The following is a 24,635-nucleotide window of genomic DNA, read 5'->3' as shown; positions in this document are numbered from 1 at the left end:
TCCAAGGGTAAATAGGCTTGTGCTGACCTCTCCGATCGGCTGTCCATGGCGAGTGCGCCGAAGCGCCCGGTGAACCATTCTGGGGGGTACTCCTGAGCCTAGTTAATTGAGCAGGTGGGGATAGGGTGCGGGGGGGCATCCGTTCCACGGGCACCCGGTGGGTGGAGACAGCGCCCTGGGAACTCATGCCCACGTGGTCTATGTTCTGTTCACAGCACTACCGGCTAAAATATAGTCGCGCGTGCACACGCACAACCTCAATATTACGCTGCACATACCTGTACGTGATACTGAAACAGTGTCTCAAGATGGTGTCGGCTCACGGTGACAGGTGGTGGTGCAGAGACGTCACACGTTCACTGCCTGTCACTGTGCCACAATGGTGATGCCGTCAGGCATACACGCGGCCTACAAACAAAGACTAGCATTTTGCTGCCGTGATGGTTGGCGGGGTTGGGGGTGGGGGAGGAGGCGGCACAAGCAGCCAGTGCGGCAGCGTGTGTGCCTGTGTGCCCCCAGCAAGCATGGAGCCTTTTGTGGAGGGCGGGCAGCTGCCCTCTTCCCGGAGCACAGGCAAGGAACAGGTGCAGACTGAATGGCCCCATTTTTAGTGGCAGTGGGCTGGGAGGTTCTGTAGGGGGAGACTGTTCCAGGGAGGGCGGGGCAGGGCTGGGAACAGGAGTTAGCTGCTTTGGGAGGGGGGGCACCTGAGCACTGTCGTGTAGGGAGCAGCAGGCAGCTGTTGCCCTGGGGGGGAGGGGTGTGGCTCCTTTTCTCCTCATCCAGCGTGGTATTTTAGGCACTGGGGGAAGGGGAGAGGGGTACTTCAGGAGTCCTGGGGGGTAGGGGTTTCATGCTGGTAGCCAGGGTAGGGCTGAGAGACTGCCAGCACTGCATGAGGCCCGGTGGTGCTTGGGAACCACCAGGTAGGAGCGGCCTGGTGGGGAGCAGAGGGAAACAGGACCAGCGGTTGAGGCCGGCAGGAGAAAGGCGATGCCAGCATGGGCCTACACTTCTGCATGCCAGTATGGGGTTAACTTTTGTAAAATGGGAAAAAATGAAAGAAAACGATTAAATGAGCACTGAACGAGGAATGGAAATGCAAAGGCACACAGTGACCTTCGGGAAATGCTGAGTGACTGCTAAGCTGCAGAAGAATAAAATGCATCGTCCTTATGAGATGGCAAAGGCAAAACAAAGAAAGCCCGAAAGACTTGCTACATTTGATACATATATTGCTCTTCAGGAAAAACGTGCTAAGATTATGTCCAGAAATGTTTCGTGGGTAAAGGATGTTGTAATGTCGAAAGTTTAAACAATAAGCTAGTGAATAAAAGCATCACGCTGAGAGTGGTGTGACAGAGACACCCCCGTTCTTAGCCAATGAGAGTCGAAGATTTGACTAATTCTGAAATAAATGTGAGATGGACATTTAGGTTTTAAGGTATAATTGAGGTGTTCTGGCGTGTGGTTGGTCGGAGAAGCAGGTTCGGCTGGTGTTAGTTAGCAGGAGATCGTCACTGTAGTCGGTTTGCTGTTTCCAGATAGAGGCCTACCTGTTTCCTGAATCCTGATTTTATCTTTACCATTCGACTTTTCTCAAAGGCCTTACCGCTCTACTTGGCCGGTGGGGTGATTTCCCTGTTTCCTTTGGGTTAGTATAATAACCAGACTTTGCATAAACTTTGCAAATGTATTTTTGTCTCTGAAACTTTTCTCTCTTCGCCTATCCACTCCTTCAATGCATTCATGTTTTATTTGAGTTTGCTTTCTCCTGCAAATATATGTTCTCTGTGACAAATTGTGTTTTGCATTGTGTGACTGTACTTGATGAGCATTCATTTATTATTTTGATATACATTTAACATTAAGCATACTGAGTCTCTTATTATTTAGTAGTATAGATGAGTACATAATTATTACTATCAATTAGTCAAAGACAGTATTCATCGCCACAAATGCACAGTAGATAGAAATGCAGGTTCTATTTGGTAAGTTAGGCATCACACTGAACCCCAGCGTGAAGGGATTAGTTGGGTAGTGTAAAGCCAGATTCATCAATGCAACATTCTGCGAATTCCAAATTGCGATATTTACCGAATCGCAATTTAGAATTCGCAGAATGGCATTCATGAAGAAATGCGCGAAAAAAATGCGATTCGCAATCGGCCGCAATTGCCGATTGCGATTTTGCCCCAATCGCATAATAATCGCAGAATCGGCCAATTTCTTGGTTGAAATTGCAATTTCGCAATTACCGAAATCGCAATTTGCGATCTTGCTAACTGCGAGATCGCAAAAACGGGAAGTCGCATTTCAAGCCCAATGATGACATCACAACCAGGAAGTAGGCTGTTCCCTCCCTCATTCAGACCACTGAGCCTGAAAGACGAAGCAGGACTGGGAAGAGCTCCACAACAGTGAACTTGCAGCACCACAGCAGGACATCCACAACCTCCAAAATGTCACAGGAAGCAGCAGGGAGCAGTGCCCCAGGGAGGAAGAGGAAGATTAAGTTCTCGGAGTAAGAACTTGAGTTCCTAATTGAGGGGGTCTGTAAGGACCATGCACGCCTGTTTGGCAAGGACTCCAGGAGGGTGCCAGAGGCTGACAAGCGCTGCATCTGGTTGCGCATCCGCGCCAAGGTAAATTCTGTCGGGGTGACCCAGCAGTCAATAGACGATTGGAAAAAGAGGTGGTATGACCTCAGAGGGCGTGCCAAACAGCGAATTGCGGAGAGGCTGGGGGAGCGACTTGCCACCGGTGGAGGAGACTCCACTGCCACACCCAACACCCCACTGGAGGACCTCGTGGAGGACACCCTGACTCCTGAAGAATGCGTGGGGGTCACCCAGCTTGACTCGTCCCGACCCACCCAACAATCCCAAGGTAAGTGCCATGCGACTGCGAGCCCCTCCCCTAACAATGGCCATGACCCCTGAGCTAGCAATTTGACAACCCCAGTAATGCAGGCCATGCACACCTGAAATGCCCTATTGCATTGTGGGAGTTGTAGTGTAATAAACATTCCCAGATAGCCCAACACAGGCAGACCTGTCAATTCAATGTAATTCCAAAAGCCAGTCAGGGAAAGCAGGCCTGCATGCCTGTAGCAACATCTCATGTGCAAGCTACATATCATTAATCATGCACCCATTTACATCACAGGTGGAGCAGAGCAACCCAGCACCGACAGCGAGGCCCTACATATAGATGAGTACCCGGAGGACACCGAGGGTGAGGGCCAACCTGAACCAGGACCATCTCAGCCACCTGCAGCAGTACCACCACCACCACCCCATGTGGGCAGGGCCACCCCTGCAGCCACAGGTGCCCAGCAACCACTCCAACTGACACCCACGGCAGTGGTACAGGCCACACCACCAGCAGCTAGGAGGCAGATGAGGCGCACAGCCGCAGTCAGGTCGCAGTCCAGCGGACTGACACGCCAGCTGCGTGACACCTCAACACGCGCGGGCAGGGCTGTCCATGCACGGGATCCTGGCCTGGCCATTGAACGCCGCATGCTTGCGGTACATCAGACGCAGGAGCGTCACCTGGCAGCTATACATCTGCAGCTCACTAATACCGCGCAGCATGTTGGACAGCTGACCGCAGCTGTGCGAGAGAATAACCAGATCCTGGTCTCCCAGCAGGAGATCACGCGTCGCCGCCACCGCCAGCTGCTGACCCGCCTGTCAGCCTACACCAGGTCCAATCATATTATTGGCAATGCAACATCACAACTTTCCCACCGGTCCCTTGCAATGCAGGTGCAAATGGTCCAGTGTTGCCAGGACGTTGCCAGGGCACTTGATCAGGTGACAGCAGCAGTGCTCAGTCTGCAGCCAACTGCCCATGGTGAATCAGAGGGTGGTGATGATGCCAGCGAGGGCACGTCAAGCCACAGCAACATGTCCTTGCCGCCGGTGAGTGAACGCAGCAGCAGCAGGCCCACTGCAGCATCACGGGCCAACACTGCAATTGAGGACAGCGAGAAGCGACTGGGTGCGTCTGGACGGAGGCGCCAGTGTCACTTTTCACTCTGCCTGCAGGGCCATGCAGAATCTGCAAGCAAGACCTCTACCCCTGCATGGGGATGTATGAAGCAATACTGTTCCCATGTGCACTCATGGACAAAAAAAGCCACATTATTGTGAATGAACAATAAGAATTTATTGTTTCACGTAAATCCAAATCAAGTCATTATTACATTTGTTATGCATGAGTGCAGTGTTGTGTGAGGGGAATGTGTGCACTAGAAACAGTTAATAGTGATGTGGTTGCGGCGCCTGTGTCCTTCTGTAGGATTCTCCCCGCGTGCATGACGCACATGTGCAGGTGGGCGGTTGTCCCCTTCCGACTCACTGCCAGAGATCTCGACAGGTATCCTGCGCTTGGTAGCAATGTTGTGGAGGATTGCACACATGGCCACAATGCGGGAGAAGACCTCAGGCTCGTATTTGATGGCCCCACCAGTCTTGTGAGGTATGCGGAATCTGCTCTTCAAAAGGCCAAATGTCCTCTCAATGCAATTTCTTGTGCGTATGTGTGCAGCATTGTAACGCCGTTGCTGTGGTGTTGCAGGGTTGAGGTATGGGGTGAGGAGGTACTCACGGAGACCGTAGGCGCTGTCACCTAAATGAAAGGAACAGAGGGTGAGTGCCTGTTCTGCGCAGCTACATGATCACAGTGTACTATTTGGGGGCATGTGTACTTACCTAGTAGGTGTCCTTCGCCAAAGTCTCCCCTGGCCAGTCGTGTGTGAATGCCGCTGGGCCGGAATATGAAGGAGTCATGTGTGCTCCCCGGGTATTGTGCCACTATGTCCGTGATGAAAGTCTTAGAGTTGCACACCATCTGGATATTGAGGGAGTGATAGGACTTGCGGTTGCAGTACATGTATTCCGTTTGTGCTGGTGGGCAGATGTGGATGTGGGTACAGTCAATGCATCCTATTACATGTAGGAATTGCGCAACGTTGTAGAATTGAATCTTGGTCTCATTCAAGTCCTGTTGGCTGGTCGGGAATGAGATGTAGTGGTGTAGCCGGGTCAGCATAGCCTCCAGGAAACTCCTTAGGCAGCGGGACATGGTGCTCTGGGAAATCCCCCCTGCAACAGCGACTATCCCCTGGAAGCTTCCGGGGGCCAGTAGGTGCAGGCTGCACAAGACCTGGACATGTGTGGGCACGGCATTGGTCCTCCTTGTTGGGTGCTGCATCAGGATCAGCTTGATGATCATTGCCCCATTCAGGCGGTACTTAGAGTAAATTTGCTCCGCAGTTTGGCCCAGAAGGGTGACCCGCTGGTGGAATATTCGCTCCAGGATCCTGCGTCTGTTCCGTGCTGCAGCCTGGAGCCTTCGCCGCCTGACCACCATCTAGAGTCCTGGCATTGTGAGAGTCCTCATGCTCCTACTGTGAATCCTTAAGTGTGTTTGTTCAGGACTGCACCTGTGGCTCGTTTTTTTTTTTTTTGTATTTCCCTTCATGGTTACCACCTGCTTTTGGTTCTCCTTAAATTGCACGTCGCAAATAGCGATTTTCCAATTTTTCGGTAATTGCGAGTTTTCATGAATTGCGTTTGCGATTATTTAGTGAAATCGCACAACAAATCGCAGAATCCATTGATTCTCGCTATTTCCGATTCGCTATAGGGGTTCCTCCTAGATTCTGCGATTTATTTTGCGATTTCGCTATTTTAATTTTGCGAATTCGCAATATCTGTGTTTTTCACATCATGAATTGCTTTTCTGTTAATTGAGATCGCAATTGAATCGTGATTAACCAGCTGGAACCGCATTCTTCCTTGCAGCGCCCTACACATCGTTAACACCATGGCGAGTGGCCGTGGCAGCCAGCAAGCACTCCAGACAAAACTGGAAAAATTTACCTAGCAAAAAGGGAAGGTTGACCCACCAGAACCCACGTTTCAAGAAATACTGGCTGCCAGTCCCATTACAACTGTGCGTACTTCCCTGGAGGGCCGCATCCACACAGTCATGTTGGAGGTCTCTCTGATCTGGGCAGATATGCAGAAAATGACCCTGCGCCTCACTGCGGTGGAATCCACAACCAAAAACCTAACAACAGACTTCGATCTCCTCAAGCGCCAAGTCACTGATCTTCAAGGTAAACAGGACCTACTGGTGTGCCAACTTGATGACTATGAGGTCTGTATGTGGCGCAACAACATTCGTATCATGGGTGTACCTGAACGAGCGGAAGGGCAGGCGGCAGACTTATTCGTAGAAAAACTGGTGCAGCACCTCAAACCTAAGGGCCTAAACAACTATTTCTCCACCGAGAAGGCCCACAGGGTGCCAGGCGGAGGACCAAAACCAGGAGCACCACCCGACCCCTCCTGGCATGGGGGTTCAACTATCGAAACCGTGATGTAATACTGCACGCAGCGAGAGCAGCCGCACCGTTAACTGTGGATAACAGCCAAGACACCTTTTTCCCAGACGTCACAGTACAGGTCCAAAGACAGCGCTGTAGTTTCCTGGAGGTGAAACGTGCCCTGAGTGACCAAGAAATCAAATACACCATGCTCTTCCCTGCAAAACGGTGTGTAGGTTCCGAAGGGAAAACATGGTCCTTCTCAAGCCCTGAAGATGCATGGTACTGTCTCGAGGGTTGGTGCATAGTCCGGAAGCGACACAACAAAGATCGTCGTGGGACCAGGCCCCAAGATAGACCGGACCATCACCATGGGTCCCTGAGGGGCAGTGGCACCACCACGGCAGCCTCACAAGAACAGCACTACTCGGACTAGGGGCACGAACACAAGATAATGGCCTACATGGGTGACTCTGTGGTGCCTTATTGCCTGAATCGAGATATGTACCTCTGACCTGTTCTATGGTTGTAACCTACGATTGCCTGTCGCTGACACCAGTGAACCCAGAGACGTAACTACATAACTACTGTTGAGTGTTGGGGGTACTTTGTACAAGTGATGAGAGATACCTTAGCTTCCTCTCCAGATATTTATGCTCGGAGACAATGTGAAACACGAATCATTGCCCAAGGGATTGGGGATGATCCATGTACCCAAACTCGCTAAGGGTGGGCGATAGGCATTCTGCAGGCTGGGGGTGGCAGGTGGTTTCTTGCCCATCATGCAGGGAGGGTAGAGGGTCGGACTATTTTTAGGGAGGGGATGCATGCTTGTTTCCTTTTTGGGGGGGAGGGGCCCCGTTGTTGGGAAATGTTCATAATATGCAGCAGTGTTTCTTTTTCACAACGCTACAGGACACAGCCTACGCTCACGCTACACCGATGTGGGGGTCACAAGGGATACCTGTGTGTCTCCTCTCTGGGCCGCCTGCAAAAGATAAGACCACACGGACTCCCGCACAGACATTCAGCACAGTCTTTTATTCAAATCATCACCAAGGTGCGACTTTTGATGTGTTACCCCACTCCGATCTCACATAAACTGACCTTCTGCACTCACATGGGACCACATGTAGACCTTTGGTTCCTCACATGGAACGTTAACGGTCTTGGGGATAAAATTAAATGAGGGATAGTCCTCCAATTGCTTAAGAGACCCCTGTGGGAAAAATAGAGACTCCCTGGAAAACAAAATTACTGAATGAGAAGTCCAAGTAGCTATACAGCATGTCCGCTCGGGCAAAGCCATGGGGCCCAACGGACTCCCAATCGAATTTTTCAAACCAATGGCATCAACACTATCCCCCCACTAACTTCAAATGTATATCGAAAGCTCTAAAAAAGGGTTGCTGCTCACAGTTATCAGACTGGTCTCCATTGTGGTCATCCATAAGCAAGGCAAGCCGCCGGATCATTGTAGGTCCTATCGACCCATCTCACTCCTAACGGTTGAGGCTAAAATACTGGCTAAATTGTTGGCTAATAGACTTATCACCTTCATTACAGATCTGGTACATTCGGAAAAATCAGGATTCATGCCTGGGCGGAATACATGCTTGAACTTAAGAAGATTGCACGGGGTACTTAGTAGACGCAATGTGATCCAGGAGGACACCACAATGTTATCATTAGATGCCATAATGGCATTTGATACCATCGAGTGGGACTTCCTCTTTGCGGTACTGGTGAGAATGGGATTCGGGCCTAACTTCGTAAAATGGATCCAACTATTATATGCCGGCCTGACGGCTCAAGTGGTGGTAAACAAACAATTCCAGGCCGTTTCAATTAGAAAGAGGAACCAGACAGGGATGCCCTCTTTGGCCTTTGCTTTTCACCTTACTGCTGGAGCCACTCACAGTCTGGATCATGGGAGACCCACTGCTCCGTGGCCTGAAGTGGACAGAGAGCCACAAGGACCATATCTTCTTATACACGGCTGATATCCTTTTACATATGGCCTCACCTTCGCAATCACTCTGGCGGGTCCTACACATATTCCATATATTTGACTCACATTCAGGGTACACTACCAACTGGACCAAGTCCCAGTTCTATGTACTGTGGGGGACACCGCCAAGCAACACAAGAGGACACGATATCCCAGTGGCATTGAGGGGCTTTCGATACCTAGGTATATGCATCAGAAATGATCCGGCCCTATTCTATGAGATAATTCTGCTCGAGCCCCTGGCATGTCTTTGAACCGATGTTAAACATTGGTGCTCCCTCCCCATCACTCTTTTGGAACGTGCAGCCCTCTTCAAGAGGCTAGAACTCCCACGCTTCACATACGCGCTGCAGAATACCCCAGACAAGATCCTTGGCACCTACTTCACTAACATCGAAAGCGCTGTGTGCGCGTTACTGTGGGGCGGCCGAACCCCACGATTAGCCACAAAAAAATTAACGTTGGGGTGGTACGACGGGAGCATTGCCCTACCTGACATTAAACTTTACTATCAAGCATCCCAATTGGTCGCAGTTAACAAATGGGCCCATGGGGCCCACGATGACCCACATTTCTGCACTGCTCAGTGGCTTATGGGACAGGGGAGTTACCAGAGGGCACGGTATACGAATCCCTGGAAACTACACCTCACAGGGCCCACTGCGAGTAAAGTGGAGATATGGCACAGGTTTAAGAAGCAAATGGGCTGGCACAACAAGCTTACTTGACGAACACCACTTTGGGAGCCAGACTGCTTGGGTCGCCTCAGCACCTGTCCAGGGTTCGACAAATGGGACCTTATCGGTATCTCAACAGTGGGAGATATGCTGATCTCAGGGAGGTTAGCTACATTCGCAGAGCTCCGGCAAAAACACAAACTCGCACAGTCCGAAACATTTTGATATCTACAAATAAGCCATGGCCTTAAGGCTATCCTTCCCAAGGATGACCCCCTGCCAGAGGCCTCACCTATGAAAGACAGATTGATACTTGACCCCATGAATAAAAAGCCATATCCCATACATACTAAAAACTGCTGAACAACCGCCCTGACCCCCTGATATGCCTTAAGCAAAAATGGGAGTCGGACTTAGGCGAACTTGAGGAGGATGACTGGGGTGAAGCTCTGGTCTCTCCTTGGGAGGTGGCGATTCCTATAGGACTGCACCTGGTTCATTTTGAAAATTCTCCACCGAGTGTACCTGGATGCGGAAATCTTAGTCAAAATAGGAAGGAGAGACGACCCGCTGTGCCTTAGACACTGTCATCAAACGGGAACCTTTTTCCATATCATCTGGGCTTGCCCTGCTGTGTGGAAATATTGGGGTGAAGTCACCACACAAATGGGAAGGGCGGGAGGTAAGACACTGAAGGCCACCCCACAGCTCTGCTTATTGAATATCTGGAAGCCACTGACCTCCTACAAACTGAGAAAACGTGGGCCTCACTAGGATGGGCCATTGCTAAACAAAATATTGCACAGAAATGGGGGCTGGGGGTGATCCCTACCAGGCATGATTGGGCAGGAGATATGGACAGAGTAATGATAGCAGAAAAAGATGTCTTCAAAAATATGTGATGCCCCAAAAAGCGGGATCGTAAATGGGGTGAGTGGAATAAATACAGAGGTGGAACTGCCTGTCTCCGACACTTGAACTGCGGTGTGACCGGCTCCAAAGGGGCAGACATATCTGACATTGAGAATGTGATTCTACATGGGGATGAGTAACGTAAATGTCTATCACTTGACTCTTGGACGTGATATGTATGTGTACTATGAACTCAGAACAGGGCCATACTCCAACTAATGATTGTGTCTGTTATCAAAAATGTGATCCTATGTGGCAATGTGTAATGTGATTCCTTAATGCATCTCATACCTTGCGGTGACCTGGATATATAGCTGTAATACAGTATTGTGTGTAATTTTTTTGACCAATAAACAGTTGTAAAAAAAAATCTATATATTCCCAGGAGAACTTACCAGGTGTGTTTACGTAACCCATGCCCTCAGGGGAGGGAGGTGTCATCTCCTACTGAGGACTTCAAAGTACTAATATAGAGAAGGAAAAGCCACAGGTATGTATGTCTACACAATATGTAGGTTTGAAACAAGTAACCGTCTCTTGAGGGTCATGAGTTCGAACCCCTCCAGGTCCTTCCTAACTCGTTCTCTTTTTGAGTTTCATAAAATGGATAACAGGAACAACCGTTATTTACTAATCCACAGAACAGCAAAATTGCTTTAGCAAGAGTAATATAAATCTACATTATCCAGAGCTTTAACGGTTAGTTGCGCTGTGCAGCAAGGGAGATAAGTTATACTGTTATCAGTGGCGGCTTCCTCCGAACGGGGGTGGTAAGCCGGGAGGGGGTGAAAAAAAATCTAAATAAACTTACCTGCTTTACCGCCGCATCTGCAGGAGCAGGGTTGTGATTGGTCTGAAGGGCCTCTTTGGCCACTGGAGGCTGCGCATGTTCTCCATGGGGTTGTGCAACACTGCCCAATGTAGAACAGGCTAACTACGCTTGAGTGTTTGGCAGGCCCTAGAGGGCTGGTCAAAGCTTCATGCGCAAGTAGGGATGGAGTGCAAACCACTCCTGCTCCCTCTGAGGCGAGCCAGCTCTGCCATGCCCGAAGTCGTAAAGGAAAATAAAATGATAATAACTTCTTGTCATTTTCATTTTATTTTTATTTTCCACTGCTCAATGCGCAGTGGGGCGATGCTCCTTTGCATTAGCGGAGGTACCGCCACTGACTGTTATGCAGAATCATTGCTCATGATGTGGCATGTTTATTTTTTTCCACTATAGATTAGAGAACATTTCTCTTTTTTCTTACTTTCACCAGCATAACTAACATATACACACTATAGCATGGCACATAAATTCATAAATATGTTGGCTACTCAGAGTTTGTTCTGATCTAAGCATGTAATGCATCTTATGCCATCCCTTCAAAATATGTTGAATTCATGCTCTCAAACACATAACCCCAGTTCAGAAAATTTATTTCACATTTGGTACAATAAGGGTTCATACAGATCATCCATTTTGCACTGTGACTGTGCAGATCAGACAGATTAAGGAACTTTGCCAGACTGTGTTGTAAATGGCAATATTCCCATAATTAAATAAACGGCTGGCACATATTTATCTGTGCCACTTACTCATACTTTTCCACGTAGTCACCTCTTCAGGCTGCTTAAGAAAAATGATCTCCTGCCATGTGCCTTGTAAATATGGCTCTGGAGAGGAGTCATGTGTTTATTCTAAACACAAAGAAACACGCAGTTAATTTACTGGTAAATATCCAACTAATTCTTGAGGAACAGGCCCTATATTACCTCAGAGAACATCTAAATGTAACCAAAACAGTTGCCACCATTAGAGCTTGTGGTTTTTAATAGAGCCACAGCTTCATCAGCTGTGGCACTTTCCACATAATTATGGATTTCCACTCTTCACACATTTACACCATATGGTGCCTAATGTGTAATTTTGTTTTTTTGAAAAAAAGGAAACTTTTTAGGTCTCGACCTCTGCCAATGCGCTTGCGGATTGCAGAATTCGAGACATATAGAGGTGCAACAGGAAAGCTTACCAAGAGGGCTTTGGCAGGCAGATTACGCACAGTGCATGTGCCCAGGCACGCGCTTGCCATTTGCTCCCCGAGCCGCCTCGCATCATCGCATCAGACCCGCCACAGCAATGCCGAGAGCTTCACACTTCAAAGGTTCCCTCCCACCCTTCCGACTTCAGGCATTCAAGCGTGAAGCTTCCCCAGCGCGTGCTCGGCCAGCTTTAATTATCCCAACATTCCTCCCTCGTGTTTCTTGTTTCCTTCTGCTGAACAATCTCCGGCACGTTTAATTAACATTTTGTTATAACCAGCAGCCTCGAGAATTTCAGCATCCTTAATTTTATTTGTTCACTTCAAAGGTTCCCTCCCACCCTTCCGACTTCAGGCATTCAAGTGTGAAGCTTCCCCAGCGCGCGCTCGGCCAGCTTTAATTACCCCAACATTCCTCCCTCGTGTTTCTTGTCTTTCCTTCTGCTGAAAAATCTACGGCACGTTTAATTTGCATTTTGTTTTAACCAGCAGCCTCGAGAATTTTAGCATCCTTAATTTTATTTGGTTTTTGATAATTGAATTTAAATGGTAGACCTAGATTTCCCACTTGTTTGGAACTTTTGTTCCATGTTTAGTTTCATGGAGAGTCTCGAATCCATTTGTTCACAAGAGCAAACTAATTGTCATAACTATGACAAGCATTCTAAACATTCTCATTCAGGAATAAAGCAAACACGCTGTTAAAGCTCTTTAAATGTGTTGCACGGCTTCCCCTTATCAATGTGAACCTTGGACGGTACCTGCATGTTACTTATGCATTTCCTGTATGTTTCAGATATAGCGAAAAGTTCAGAATCAAACTGTTTACGTTTGAGATGCCGTCCGTTTCTGGCTCAACAAAATTTAAGAATTGTCCATGTGTGAGAATTTGTAATAAATGCATTTGGCACAGGAGAAATATAGCATATTTTTAATGTCCAAGCCAGGCATCTGAAGCTTCCCCAGTTCCCTCCCACCCTTCCGACTTCAGGCATTCAAGCGTGAAGCTTCCCCAGCGCACGCTCGGCCAGTTTTAATTACCCCAACATTCCTCCCTCGTGTTTCTTGTCTTTCCTTGCCTCATTTCTCCTTCTTTTCTCCATTTGATCCAGCCTCTTCTCTTCCTTTCCCTCCCCTCACTATTAATCTTTATTTCTCATCCATATTTACGTTTCCTCTTCCTTTTGCTCCTCCTTATGTCACTCTTATTTCCCGCCTATCCCTCTTTGTGCCTCAGTTCCACCTTCTTCTCTTTCGTTTCCCTTTCTTCTTCTCTCTTTCCCATCTCTCTGTCAGGGTCCCTTTCCTCTGTGGCCACGCCTCTCTTCTTCCTATACTTTTCTTCCTCTGACTCCCATTCATTTTACTCCTCTCCTTGTCGCCCTTGTCTTCCTCTGATATCCCTCTTCACTTCTAAAAAATGTAATCTAATCATTTAAAGCGCTCCAATACCTTTGGGTCAAATTCACGGGATATAATACTTCAACCCTCCAGTGGATGGCCAGTTCACATCCAACCCAGCGCTCTTTCCCTCTCGCGCTTTCTTCTATGCGCCCTAAAGCCCTTCCCCAAGCTCTATTATAAAGGCCTCTAGATCTGCAGAACCCTCTCCTCGGTTTGTCCCACCCACCGTTTCTCCCCCACCCCCGGTCACCTACGGTGACCATTTGCTACCAGACACTTCGTGCGCGCCACGCTCTGCCTCTGCTGCCACTTCAACTCACCAGGCTGCATACTCCCTCGCTCGCCAATGTCCCTCCCACCCTTCCTTTGATGTCCGCCGCGAGTTCTTACAGGCTAATGGCCCTCCCCCAGCTCAGAGCGCGCATCGCTTGTTTTCATCTATTCTCTCACTTTACTTTGCAACCCCTTTCCCTCTCGCCCATACGTTTTCTTGCTCTCACACCTCCTCCTCCTGTTTGTTGTCTCATAGATTCCCTTCCCTTTCTCATTGTTTGCTCTTTTCCCTCCTCGCTTTAGTGATCTTTCAGCTCATCATTCTGCATCTCCACGCCAACCCTTCTTTCACCCCTCTTCTCTCCTTTCTCTTTCCTACCCTCTATCTATCCTCCTTATTAGCTTCCCACAGCATCACTCAGCACCACTCAACGCCACAGCACCACTCAACGCCACAGAACCACTCAACGCCACAGCACCACTCAACACCACAGCACCACTCAACGCCACAGCATCACTCAACGCCACAGCATCACTCAGCGCCACAGAATCACTCATCACCACTGAATGCCACAGCACCCCTCAACGCCACAGGACCACTCAATGCCACAGCACCACTCACGCCACAGCACCACTCAGCGCACAGCATCCCTCAACACCACAGCATCACTCAACATCACAGAATCACTCAACGTCACAGCATTACTCAACGCCACAGCATCACTCAACGCCACAGCATCACTCAATGCCACAGCATCACTCAACACCACAGCATCACTCAGGACCACTCAACACCACAGCACCACTGAATGCCACAGCATCACTCAGCACCATTGAATGCCACAGCATCACTCATCACCACTGAACGCCACAGCATCACTCAGCACCACTGAAGACCACAGCATCACTCGGCACCACTGAAGGCCACAGCATAACTCAGCACCACTGAACGCCACAGCATCACTCTGTTCAACCATTCAACAACAACTGGTTCTAATATGTTCTCTCAATGTTTCAAGCTGTATTACAAATGTCACAAAAAGATGTTAATATTTCACTGCTGTTCTTGGATTTTCATCACAATAAAATACTCTGAACATAATCTTCCCAAAAGTTATTTATAAAAGTTTAAGCTATTGCCATTATAAATTACAATAACATGTATTTAAGTATTAATTATTTAAAAAAATAAAAGCCATTGTTATTTGTAATATTAATACATCTAAGTCATGTAAATACAACACATATTGCATTACAAATGCTATAGGTGTCACGTTTGCGAAAGTTAAAACTATTGGCATTGTAAATGACAAAGCTATTAATTTCACAATTTTCAAAACCAACACATAAATAAAATATTTGTCATTTACAATACCAATAGCTCAAACTTTCCTAATGCGAGACCTATTGCATTGTAAATGCTTGTTTCTAGTTCAGATTGATCAAAGGAAACTAAAACATTGTACATGGACTTCAAAACAAGTGTCAACACCGTGCAGAAGTTAATGGTTAACCTCTTTACATGACTTAAGGCATGTAAAGAAGTGAGAATTGGGCCCAGATGGTGTTAAGGTCACAATTCGTGAACCTTGGTGATGAGCTTTTGTGTATGTGTGTCAGCACTCCTTGATGACAGTGTTGTGCAATCGATGTAAGGCTTTCCTTCTGCACATCAAAGATCCCCTAACTCACACAGCATGCAACGGGCTGCATGATGGGAAACATCTCTCCATACTCACCAGGCCTGTCAGAGGCTTTTTGGGGGCCTTTCCGGAAATGTAAAGTTTTGAAAATTGTTGGTCCAAGAAGTGCAACATTGCTATAAGCTGCAGCACCTTTAAATACCCCAACAATGAATCTATGGATGTGCAAAGTGCAAGAGCGAGGTGGTGGGGACCGTACCCAAAGTAAACAGAGTGCCAAAAGGTGACATGTAGCATAAACTGCATGGACAGGAGACACTGGATGAAGCGTCCCACGCTACTGTTGTGTTCTCATGAGGCAAATCTGCAACACAGGCACAGTCAGACAAATGTATAACGTGCTTGTTATACTATAGCTGCATAGGATTTTTACTTGTTCTCTGCCTTTCACCTAATCTCTCTCTGTGGGTACTCCTTCATTCCTATTAGTTAACAACTTCACAGACAGTGTAGATATTTAATTAGGACTGCATATGATTTGCCTGCTTTTCACCTGCATTTTTTGTTTGCCAGACGCTTTTCATTTAATCTCCTGGTGTCAGCACACATTTCAAGTATGCTTGTGAGCTGTATGTTTTCACTGCCTGTTAAGTATCTTCAAAGAGCCTCGTTATAGTTATTTCACAGTCTCATTATTTCAGAACTGAAGCATTTTCAAAATGATGTACTACAAAGGCATAGTTGTTGCTTATTTCTAATATGCAACTAACAACCATTGACAAAGTCAATATTCCTGGCTTGTTTTAGGTTTAATGTTACTTGTTGTAATATATATTCAGATGTTAAGTTTACTGTGTTTTTAAGCCACGCACTTGATTACATCGGCTATGCCATTTGATGACCCCCCCTCTCGAGTTTTTTTTTCATCCCACTTCCAACACTGAATATACTCTTTTCCAATGTAGATGGACCCTAGTAAAATATACCACAGGCAGAACTATTTGAAACATTGATCTCTAGTGGAACGTGACATAAAGTGCACAAGTTATAAAGCACGCTTTCAAAAAATTCCAGATGGGCGCGGGAACAAGGACGAAGCTATCGTTATTGCAGCAAGTACAGTAGCACCGGGGCCAATGGGCATGCAGAGCCCACTGCACAACAATTACGGCTGCATTCAACAACCCTGACGGGGAGATGGTGTTATGGTAAGTAGGTTTATCTACATCACAGTGTCGCTTGCCGAAGCAGTGACGTGTACGCTAAACCAACTGTTCACTCACTGTACAAGGGTCACCCGCCTTATTCATTTGCCTGAATGTGGTTTTGCACGAATTAGGCATTAAATAGTCTATTTTATCAACTACTTGCGTGTGACTCTTTTAAGCACTTTAGCAGGGGGACAAATACAAAGAATACCACAATAAATACAATTAAAATAAAGACAGCGAAAATTAACGGCAGGGTACATTCTAATGTCAAGAAAAAAGCTAAACTCTCAGTACAAAAAAAGGACAATGAACAGACTAACATTTTTTAAAACCCATTTCAAAAACATGTAAAGGGGGGGTTGCGTCTTTCAAAAGGTGGCAATACTAAGGAAGGCGGCGAAAGGGGGTGGAGGGTCATGGAAAGTCGTCATGTGCCTCACCTTCTTCCTGCAGATGTAGGTCAGTGCTGTCCTGTAGGTCTTCGTCCACCCAGGGGCGTGACTCCTGCGTGGTTTTCCGCCCGCTGCCCCCCTTTGAGGCCGGCGCCCTGCTGCTTCGCACTATGACAGCAAAGAGAATGCATATAATTGCAATAAAGGCCGGAGTAAAGGAGGAAAACAACGCCACGGTCATGGTGCCTGGTCGATCCCGTCAACGTGCGCGCCCCTCACTCCTCGCGCCAGCTCTGCTTCACCGACAATACAAAGGTCACAGGCATAACCCGCAGTATAGCATGGGTTGAACGCACATGGAATGTCAAAACAAACAACTGGCGCTTCAGATAGTCCTTGAGGCAGACGAAGGGGGCGGCGCGGATGAAGTTAAAGAAACATCTGTAAACCACAACTTGCCCCTTCAAACAAGGGTCCTGGAACCACGGGGATGTCTGCCAAACAGATGTTCTCATAATTTTCATTTTTAGTGAGTGGGTAGCTTTTTGTCTTAGTGAACTATGGAGTTTTCATTAAAACACTGTAGGCAGAGCCCCTGTTCTCATTGGTGTAACATTAACCCCAGCAGCCGCGGCGGCGGGGAGGGGGGGCTCCTGTTACTCTGGCACTGTGCACTGCGAACCGTGGGGTGAGGACTCCTGATTGGGTGGGGGAGGGGCTGGCTATGTACATAGGGTGACCAACTGGCTGGGTGCAAATTCAGGACGGTCAGTGTAAAATTTCAGAACAAAGGGTAAAAATTCAGGGCAAAAATTCAGGACAGAAGGTCAAAATTCAGGACAAAAATTTGAGACAAAACATACGTTTTACAGACATATCAGAGGAGTTCGCACAATAGTATATAAGTAAATAGACAACCAAAATAAGTACAAGTCAAAGTGTGTTTGTATAAGGTTTAGACAATTGTGCCCTTCACAGTTTTTCAGTATGTGCTCAGCTTTGCAAAGGGACATCAGGTCCTTTTTGCAATCAAGATTTTTGTAGGAGAAGGCACACCACATGCTGTCACGATAATAGGGCCCATTGTCATTCTATCTGTGATAATCGTCTGCAGTCTCAGATTGACAATGGGCCAGTCCACAGTCTTTGTGTGTTCAGGGAGGGGCTGCTGCAGGCAGCCTCTACAGATTAAAAGATAAGTTTAAGAGGCCTCCAGTGGAAACTTTTAAACTCATGTGGCCTCTCTCAGGGGAACAGCATACCGTCCTGAAATCCCTCAATTTGACTTTAGTATGATGTCTGTAAGGCGTCCGTAATTTGAGAACCCCAAATTACGGACGGCTTACAAACATCATACTAAAATAACGGACGGTCCGAGAAATTTACGGACGGTTGGTCACCCTATCTGTACATACTATACCAAAGTAAGGTATAGTGTGCACAGAGTCCAGAGGATCCCCAGAGGCTTTACAGAGGCTAAAGTAAATAAAACAAATGCTCTCTTTTGTGGTAGTGTGGGCAAGCAGGAAGGCTTATCAGAGGGCTTTGTTAAGCATTTGTTGTACACATTCAGGCAAGAAATGATTACACACACTCAATGACTAAATCCGAGACCAATTGTTTGTAAACATTTTGCTTTTTGTATGTTTATTACTTAGACACTTAAAACAATGATCCCTTTGGCCTCTGTTTTTATACATACGTCACATACATACTACTTCCAATCATCACACATTCCAACAGCACCAATTAGAACCCAAGAACATACTGTAGAAAAATCATAAATCTTTATTGTTCTCTGTATGTTAAAAAAACTAGACATTTTTAAAAAAACATATCTCTTAAGAGATCTTGTTGCAAAGCATAAAAAACAATTGTAATTATTCTGAGTTAAAAACAATTTCACAAATAGGGAAGAAATTCGAAGTGTGATATCTGAATCTCAAATCAACATCCTGACCCAAATGAGAAGACACTTAAAACACAATACCATGTAAGTGCTTTTGCATCACATAGAATGTACACATAGGTGTTCTTTTTATACCCAAGATCTTATTACAAATTGTCTAGCTGGGCCGCCTTAGTTAAGGCCAGAATTTGTTTTTTCAGATTTTTCTTTACACGCAAAGATTTTTCTTAGATACAGAAGCGACACGTATCGGTGGCATCTGATAGTGTCCCACCTTCTTCAGGCTAACAGATAATTTATACACCCCAAGATTAATCCTTCTATTGGTGAGAAGAGGGAGGAAACAATCTCTCCATGTAAATCAGCCAGATGTCTATGTGGAGTACATGGGCAAGCGAATGCTCGACAGAGGGGTCAGAACCGATCACTCTAATCTTTACTGGTTCCAGCTTTATAGAAATCCTGTTAAAACTAATTTTATCGATGCTTGAAGCAACACTTATAGGGGATCTTCTCCTCCGTAATAGCGCTGTTGCATGGGTTTAGTTTGTTCGAACTACAGGAGCTATGGTTGAAACACCATCAGCGTTGATTATCACAGATCTGGTGGTCCAGTTTTTACCGGGACTCCAGCGTCTCCTGGCCTGCTCCTAGTTACCGGCAACCTTTGTGATAAAATTACTTATTATTTAGAACTATTTATTACTTAGAACCAAAGATAATTTGTTGCAGTAAAATAGGTTTTGAAATATCACAGTTTTTAAGTATAAAAAGTGGACACAAGTGCATTTTTCAAACGGTTCAATGTTAACCTATGGGAGGAAAACAATAATGAAATATCACAGGTAAGTACACGACTTACAATTCCAGTCTTTGAGTTTTAGGATCAACACTGAGCAAGGGTCACGTAAGTAAGGTAAGGTAAACTTGTATAGGTAAGGTAAACTTGTAAAGCGCACAGCTGCCCCAGCGAAGAGGCGTCCAGGCGCTAGTAGCAGTGTCTCAGTAGAGAGCAAAGGGCTAGGCCGTAGGAAACAGGAGAGTTTTGATGGCCCCACGAAAGAGTAACAAGCAGTCTAAGTGGCAGATCTGGACAGGGAGAGAGTTCCACAGTTTTGCGACAAGACAGAGAAAGGACCGGCCCCCTGCTCTATAAGGCGTTTCACCCAGTGGACCTTAGTCAGGAATTGCTCAGCCGAGCGTAGCTGGCGTGTGGGTACATAGCGGACCAACAAATTGGACAAAATCTCAGGAGATGAGACTTTTAGTATTTTGAAGGTCAAACAGAGTGCCTTGAATTCGATCCTCTTAGGAACGGGTAGCCAGTGATGGCGCCGTAAAGCACTCGAGGTAGATCAGGTTCTTGGGACCCGGAGCAGGACTCGGGTAGCAGCATTCTGGACTCGCTGAAGGCGATTCACTTCCGCGTTATTGGCGCCTAGCATCAGTGAGTTAGCATAGTTCAGTCTGGACAAAATGGTCGCTTGTACTATCAACTGGCATGTGGATGGGTCAAAGAAACCCAATATGGGCCTTAGACCCCGTAGGAGTCCAAAACAGGTACCCGTGATTTTTTTGGTATGCTCCTGGAACCCAAGAGTGGAGTTGAACCAGATCCCTACGTTCTTCACCACCGGCTTAGGGGTGGGGGCACTGCCCAAGCACACCGGCCACCATTGCGTGCTCCAGAGACCCTTGTCTTCCCCACCAACAGCACTTCTGACTTGTTGGCATTAAGTTGAAGGCAGTTGGTGGTCATCCAGCGTGCGACCGCCTCTAGCCCGTTCCGGAACTGTGTGGCACCCCGAGAATGGTCATCGGAGAGGGTCACCACTAGTTGCGTGTCGTCAGCATACGACACCATGCTCAGGCCATGGTCCCGTGCCACTCCCGCCAAGGGTTGGATATAGAGGTTTAACAGAATAGGGCTTAGTGCAGAGCCCTGGGGGACTCCCTGTTTGATGAAATGGGCGGAAGAGAGGAAGGGGGGACGGAGACCTGGAAAGCTCTGTCAGCCAGAAAGGAATGGAACCTGTCCAGTGCCAGGCCGATCACCCCCGCCTCCTCTAGGCGACGCAGGAGGATCTGATGGGAGACCGTGTCAAACGCGGCGCTGAGATCATGCAGTATCAGAGCCGCAGTTTGTCCCTCATCCAGTATGGTCCGCAGATGCTCACTCACCGCTAAAAGTGCGGTCTCGGTACTATGACCGAGACGGAAACCATTCTGGGAGCGGTCTAAGATACCGCTGTTGTTTAGGAAGCCCGAAAGGGCATTATTGGTGTGGGCCTCGGCGATTTTTACGACCCAAGGCAGAAGGGAGATCGGTCGAAAATGTTCCAGCTTAGTACGGTCCAGTGATGGTTTGTTCAGCAGGGGACCACCCTTGCTTGCTTCCATGGCGAAGGCACTACCACCGTAGTGAAAGAGGAATTACTCATCTGACACAGGGGCGTGAGAAGTATCGGTAAGCCGTCTCTAAATTGGTCAGGCCTCATAGGATCCAGAGGGGAACCTGATTTGATCTACGTGCTCAATGTAAGAAGCTCGTCTTGAGAGGTAGGGGGTATTGCTGCTAGAGTGGCATTAGGAAGGGAAGTAAGTGGAGCCACAATATCTATGGGACATGTGGGGAAGGATTTATAGATGGCTTCTACCTTCTGAACAAAGAAGGTGGCCAAATCCTCGCATTGCTGCCTGGACATGATCGCCGAAGTGGGGGGATCTTTCCTATTTTTAAAGTGGTTGAGTATTTTAAAAATGCTTTTCATTGGGTTTTTGCTGGACTTGATCTCGTTAGTGAGGTAGGCCTCTCGTGCCAGATGTATGGCCTTGTGGTATTGTTTAATCTCGTCCTGGTGCAACTTTTTAGCTCCAGGGGCGTATTCCTTTCTCCAAGCCAGTTCTAGCTTTTTGCATGTGCTACGCAGGGTGGCTAGAGAGTCATTGTACCAGGGATTGGAGCTCGAACATCGACCTTTGGACCATTTAGCAGGGATAAGAGTGTATAGGGCATGTAATATCCAATCACAGAGTGCTTTATACGATTGCTCTAGGTCAGTATCTAAGATAGGAAGACAGGATGCCAGACAGGCGAGTAGGTACTTAGGTTTGAGTTTGTGCCAGCAACGTCTAAAGGAGGCTTTAAGGTCAGCTCTGAGCACTGTCTCGGAAAGCGGAAGGGAGATGGAGACTTGAAGGTGATCGGACCAGCACACAGGGCTAGGTGTTTTGACCATGAGAGAAGAGATGTTGGAAAAAACTGGGTCAAGTAAGTGCCCAGCAGTGTGGGTAGGGCCCACCGCCAGCTGACTTAATTGACAGGAGGCGAAGTCAGTGAGCAAGCTGCTGATTTCAGGGTCGGAGGGATGGTCACAGTGAAGGTTAAGGTCACCAATGAGAGTAAAAATTGCAGCTGTCAATGCTGGGGAACTCACAACCTCAATAATGGCTCACTTGAATTCCGAGGTCGGTCCTGGGCGGCGGTAGACTAAAAGACCGGGGATGGAAGAGTGTGCACTAAAGGAGATTACAAAACAAGCACATTCGCACCCGGCTACATCCTCCTGAACGAAAGAACAGTGGAAGCGGGACTTAAATATAACAGCTATGCCCCCGCCTCTAGTTTCCCTGTTAAGAGTCTGAATACTGAACCCCAGGGGGAGAGCAAGGCCTGGTTCAGCCACTGTGGCGTCAGTTAGCCAAGATTCGGTTATGAATAACACGTCAGGAGATTCATCCTCTATGAGGTCATAGATCTCTATGTAGTGTTTAACCAGAAAGCGGACATTGAGGTGTAAGATTTTCATAGTGGCTCTGGGTGGGACAGGGTGAGGTGAGGGGCAGGAGTTATAGCCACACTTGCGACAACAATAAGGCCCTTCCACTGCAGCCCCTAAGCGCAGACAGTTGTTTCCCACACAGATTGCCTTGAACAAACCTTGCACTGACTTTTTTTTCTCCACTGGGTATGCAAAAAACATTGCCACATTTTACTCTCTTTTCTTGAAGATTAGGGCACCTTCACATCTTCTTCTTCATCTTCATGTCCAATAACACCAGGTTCTGCAGATGGTGTTGCAGTACTTCCTTCAGCCGTTGTGAGCACACAAACTTCTGGATAATTTCAAAAAAAGATGTTCTTCCACAAGCACTACAGCAATAATAACTGATTTCAGGAGTGGCCCTACTCAAAACTAGGTGTGGTCCAATATTAACCAATCACATTGCAGATTCTTTGTTTCACATCGTACGCCACTGCGTATCTGGAACCGCAGATTTGCAGGTTCATGTGAACCATAAAAACGCTTTTTTGTTAAAATATAAATAGTCAGCATGAATTCCCTCCTATTATGTCCAGCCTTACCATAACTTTACAATCAGTAGCTTCTATATAGTTAAAATAAGTTTAGAAATCTGACAAAACTGCGGATCAGCACCGTGGATTAATTCCCATCACGTGATCAGAACAAAAGTCATAGAGTTCCGCCATCTATATTTGTGGTACCGGATATATATATATATATCCTGGAAACTCCACTGCACAGCGCTGTGATTCTTCAACAAAATGGAACACGGGCCACAGATAGATGCACAGAATCTGGTTTATTTTCTCCAAGCTCTGTCGGGTTTTACGAGTTTCGGCTCCAGGGAGACTTGATCACAATATGATATATATATATATATATATATATATATATATATATATATATATATATATATATAATATATATAAATATATATATATGCAAGTGGTTCTTTTCCGAGGAGAAGAAACAAAGACCACGAGGGGAGTTCAGAAAAACAACAGCTTTATTTCAAGGGTCCCAGCGCAGGCGGATGCATTTCGGCGAGTGAGCCTTCTTCGGCGCCCCATGCTGTTAGGATGCCGTCCATAATTTACTCCTCCTGTAAAAGTCTTTGCTCGCACCTGAATCTCCTCCCCCTAGCAATTGGCTGACCAATCAGAGTTCGTGTAGAATATGGCGAACTCCAAGTCCCAGCATGCACTGTAGTTGCATTGGTGAGATGGTTGCATGAAGGAGTGAGTAAGCATGGGCTCGGTGCAAGCTTCACAGGTGAGTGGCACGGATCGAAAAGCAGATGAAATGGCCGTTTTTTCTCCTAGTCCCCTCTGACTGTAGCAACCAGCGTCATTCAGGTGTCAAACAGGGTGGGGGCGGTCAAATGTCAGACAGAGTGCCCAATTGAGATAAAATATCTCGATCCTCTCTTTCGTCTTCCTGATGTTGCTGGCAGAACGCCGGAAATTCCAGTAACCTGGATCAAAGGAAGCTGCAAGCAGCGAGTTTGCCAAAGTTTATTCCGGGTCTTTTTTGTGCTGCAGGGTCTTTGGACTGAGCCTTGGCAATCACAGAAATTATGCAAGTGGTTCTTTTCCGAGGAGAAGAAACAAAGACCACGAGGGGAGTTCAGAAAAACAACAGCTTTATTTCAAGGGTCCCAGCGCAGGCGGATGCATTTCGGCGAGTGAGCCTTCTTCGGCGCCCCATGCTGTTAGGATGCCGTCCATAATTTACTCCTCCTGTAAAAGTCTTTGCTCGCACCTGAATCTCCTCCCCCTAGCAATTGGCTGACCAATCAGAGTTCGTGTAGAATATGGCGAACTCCAAGTCCCAGCATGCACTGTAGTTGCATTGGTGAGATGGTTGCATGAAGGAGTGAGTAAGCATGGGCTCGGTGCAAGCTTCACAGGTGAGTGGCACGGATCGAAGAGCAGATGAAATGGCCGTTTTTTCTCCTAGTCCCCTCTGACTGTAGCAACCAGCGTCATTCAGGTGTCAAACAGGGTGGGGGCGGTCAAATGTCAGACAGA

At 47.2% G+C, this 24,635-nt stretch overlaps 1 protein-coding gene and 1 long non-coding RNA gene across 2 annotated transcripts in view; one reads left to right on the top strand and one right to left on the bottom strand.

Moving 5' to 3' along the window:
- LOC144761834 (uncharacterized) overlaps nucleotides 1-10,433 on the top strand; it is a 137,145-nt gene extending 126,712 nt beyond the window's left edge. Inside the window, exon 4 of the long non-coding RNA XR_013595914.1 lies at nucleotides 10,329-10,433. This is a non-coding gene — a long non-coding RNA (uncharacterized LOC144761834). The remainder of the gene's footprint in view (nucleotides 1-10,328) is intronic.
- Nucleotides 1-17,209, bottom strand: part of IYD (iodotyrosine deiodinase) — a 226,424-nt gene extending 209,215 nt beyond the window's left edge. The window contains exon 1 of the mRNA XM_078647058.1: nucleotides 16,939-17,209. Within this exon, the coding sequence (XP_078503184.1) occupies nucleotides 16,939-17,131 (193 nt within the window). The 5' untranslated portion in view covers nucleotides 17,132-17,209. The remainder of the gene's footprint in view (nucleotides 1-16,938) is intronic.
- Nucleotides 17,210-24,635: the final 7,426 nt, after the last annotated feature.

This window comes from Lissotriton helveticus, chromosome 6 (genome assembly GCF_964261635.1).
Source record: "Lissotriton helveticus chromosome 6, aLisHel1.1, whole genome shotgun sequence".
Classification (NCBI taxonomy): domain Eukaryota; kingdom Metazoa; phylum Chordata; class Amphibia; order Caudata; family Salamandridae; genus Lissotriton; species Lissotriton helveticus.
This window is presented reverse-complemented; position numbering and strand designations above follow the sequence as displayed.